General features: G+C 34.4%; 1 protein-coding gene across 1 annotated transcript; it reads right to left on the bottom strand.

Moving 5' to 3' along the window:
* Window positions 1–952: 952 nt before the first annotated feature.
* Window positions 953–2459, bottom strand: LOC149201075 (uncharacterized). The gene is made up of 2 exons (XM_089399668.1): window positions 2044–2459; window positions 953–1393 (listed from the first exon to the last, which is right to left on the bottom strand). The coding sequence occupies exons 1-2, from the start codon at window positions 2338–2340 to the stop codon at window positions 1214–1216; spliced, it is 477 nt and encodes a 158-aa protein (XP_089255794.1). The 5' UTR covers window positions 2341–2459; the 3' UTR covers window positions 953–1213.
* Between the last annotated feature and the right edge of the window lie 586 nt (window positions 2460–3045).

Here is a 3045-nt window from a genome sequence, read left to right as displayed (position 1 = left end):
CATGCTACAAATTACTCTATTTCACAAAAAATTTACTATGGGTACCCCTGTTGAAAGGAGGATATGGGATAATAGACCTCATCGAGGAAATTTGTGAAAAACAGAAAGAGAAGATTGTTATTGTACCATTAATAAAAAACAAAATGAGAATGGAACGAAAAAACCGACAATGCTACATAATGAAGATAAATACAATATTAACACTAAAATACTACATAATATTTCCACTAAAATACTACATAATATTTCCACTAAAATACTACATTGAAAAGAAACTTTGACTAATACATCATATAGTGAATAATATTGCAATATACCTAACAATACAAAATTCAAGAATGATAGTAACTCATGTTTAAAATTAGATGTAACAACTATAGTAACTTATCTTTGAATCTAGCAAAACGCCCCTAGCATGATGTTGACTCTATATTTTATAATGATGGCAACAAAATATGAGGAGAAGAAAACACTAAAATGTTAAAACCATATCCCTAACATGATTAGGGTTGAGTAGCAAGGCACTAAGCTATATGAATACTAGCCGTCAATTGCTAGTATCATAACTTTTTCCTCAATGCTTCATTTCAAGTATTATTTAACTTAAAACATCAGTAAATCAGGTTAAATTTTATTCATAATTGTCCTTAAAAATACAATAAAAAGCCATGACACATAAAATTATGAATATCAAAAGCATATTTAAAATAGGCCTAGATAAGCACCTCAATCAATAAATGTTTTCGAATAGATATATTTCATGTTAAATGTTATATTAAAACTTTCTTGTATAGTTGGATATTACAATTTTATCAATATATTGATCTGTTTATTAACAGATGATACTGATTGATTATAACAATCGCAAAATTATATTAATTTAAGTACTTATATTACACCCAACATAGTTTCAAAGGATTGAAATGCTGTTATAAGATTCACAAGCTTCATATATACATAAAATAACAGAGGTTCCATAATATGATTGATTGTTTACAATAAAACGCTTCTCGACCTCACAGAACGATCTGGAGAAAAAGTGATAGGAAAACGCAGGAAGAGGAAAATACGGAAGACTTCAGTTTCATCCGAATCGCATAAAACCACGTCGATTACATATAACAGAGGGCGCTGAAATCAAGGGATCATAACTAACTTCTTTAGGTAATGAAGAAAATCATTTTCAAATCATAATTGATGCAGTTGCAGGCAGCTAAAAGTGATGGTGGTGGTGATGTTTTTTGCCATGGCCTTCTTTTTTGTAATGATTCGCTTGCTGATGCTCATAGAAGGCATACCCCGCTGCTCCCACTGCAGCTGCTGCAGCAATTTCTGCCTCAATCATGTGCTTGTGAGCGTGCTCTGGATGTTTCTTTGCTTCGTGCATCTCGTACTGCATACACATAACACATATCAGTGTTTCTATTCAGCTCCTAAGTATTCATATTCATTTGCATCGAGGGTTAAGGGTTAGTTCAATGGATGTATTCATATTCATTTGCATCGAGGGTTAAGGGTTAGTTCAATGGATCATCTGTGAATGAAAAAATATTAATCACAAGTTAAAACTCCATAGAATTTATTGAGATTAGCATGAAAAAGGATAAGCATCCTTATATCGATGGAATCCATCGAGAATAGCAGGGAAAAAAGACAATCATTTTTATATTGACTGCATATGCATGGTAGATTTTGGAATGTTTTAGAAAATCAAGAGGGAGAAGTCAACTATGGCACTTTTTATCATATTTTAGAAATATTTTGGAACTTGCAATCTAATTTAAATTTTCTGAATATTTTAGAATCAGCAATTTAATTAAATTTAAGAGTTTAGATTTCTTGAATATTCTAAAATCTGTAATTATAATGTGAGGTTACAGACTGGGTGAGGAAGATGTTTATATAAACTCCTGTTATAAATCTCGAAAAAAAATTTGTGATGCGAAAATAAACTTTTAAATTCCAAAATATTTCTAAAATCCGCAATCAATACAATAATACCCCTATAACATATCAAGATTACAAAATCAAAATATATCTTACCATTGCAAATGTTCCTGCAGCTAGTGCTCCCATTTCTGCTACATGCTCCATATGTTTATGATGCTTCTGTTCCTTCCTGGCCCGTTCCTGCTCTAATGCATACAGATCTCCTCGCTGGATCACCGGTTCACCATAGTAGGCAATCTCCGGAGTTATGTATTGCTGATGGTGTCGGATCACCGGTTCACCATAGTAGGCAGTCTCCGGAGTTATGTACTGCTGATGGTGTCCGCTATGGTGTGGCCAATTCTCGTGATGTTTGTTATGGTGGTGGTGGCCGTGATGGTGATGAGACATCGTCTCCTTCAAAACAGAAACAGAAACGGAATTGAAATTGGGCAGATCACAATAAAATGGACAGAATGACTTTGCAGGCCAACAGAGATACTGGATTGAAATGAAAGTAGGGAATGGAAGGGAGAGGGGCCTCTCATATAACGGTGTTGGATATTGAACAAAGAATAGCGTGTGAAAACGGAGTGTCTCACGCGGATTTGGATGGTGCCAGTTGATGGTGACAGGAATGGTACGCGACTCACACGTAACGTTGAACTTCCTTTTTTCGGGAAAACTTCGTGAGGCTGTCTTTCCCAAAAGGGGAGGCAGACGGCTGAAAAACTTGTCTGATATACCGATGTATTAAGTTTATGATTAATATCTACCCATGACGATCCGAACCTGGGCCGTAGGTGAGGACCGCTGAACGAGGAGTTCTGTCTCATGTGGCCTGCGCAACTTTTACCAAAAGAAAATGAAAAAAATGTTTTGTTAGGTTAATGCATATCTTTAGGAAGAGATTTTCAAGATTACATTTTGTGTTTTTTTAAGAAACTAAAATAGAAAGTAGAGTATGTATGTTTTTGTAAATTTAGCAATTTTATAAGGAAGTGAGTATTTTATTTTTAGGAGTTGTTTAATGAGGCGAAGGAATTGTCCGGACAGCCAAAAGTGGTCGGAATCCAGTGAAAAAAATTTCAAAAATTCATGTAGAGGTAGTGTTTG

Source organism: Pinus tabuliformis, chromosome 2_1 (genome assembly GCF_031772625.1).
Source record: "Pinus tabuliformis cultivar Carrire ecotype Pingquan chromosome 2_1, CPIR1, whole genome shotgun sequence".
Classification (NCBI taxonomy): domain Eukaryota; kingdom Viridiplantae; phylum Streptophyta; class Pinopsida; order Pinales; family Pinaceae; genus Pinus; species Pinus tabuliformis.
The sequence above is the reverse complement of the archived record's forward strand: the minus strand, read 5'-3'. Positions and strand labels throughout refer to the sequence as shown.

Coding starts and splice junctions, on each gene's coding strand:
- LOC149201075 (XM_089399668.1), bottom strand. CDS start 2,340: ATGTCTCATCACCATCACGGCCACCACCACCATAACAAACATCACGAG. Junction 1,394..2,043: donor CTGCAGGAACATTTGCAATG/GTAAGATATATT, acceptor ATGTGTATGCAG/TACGAGATGCACGAAGCAAA.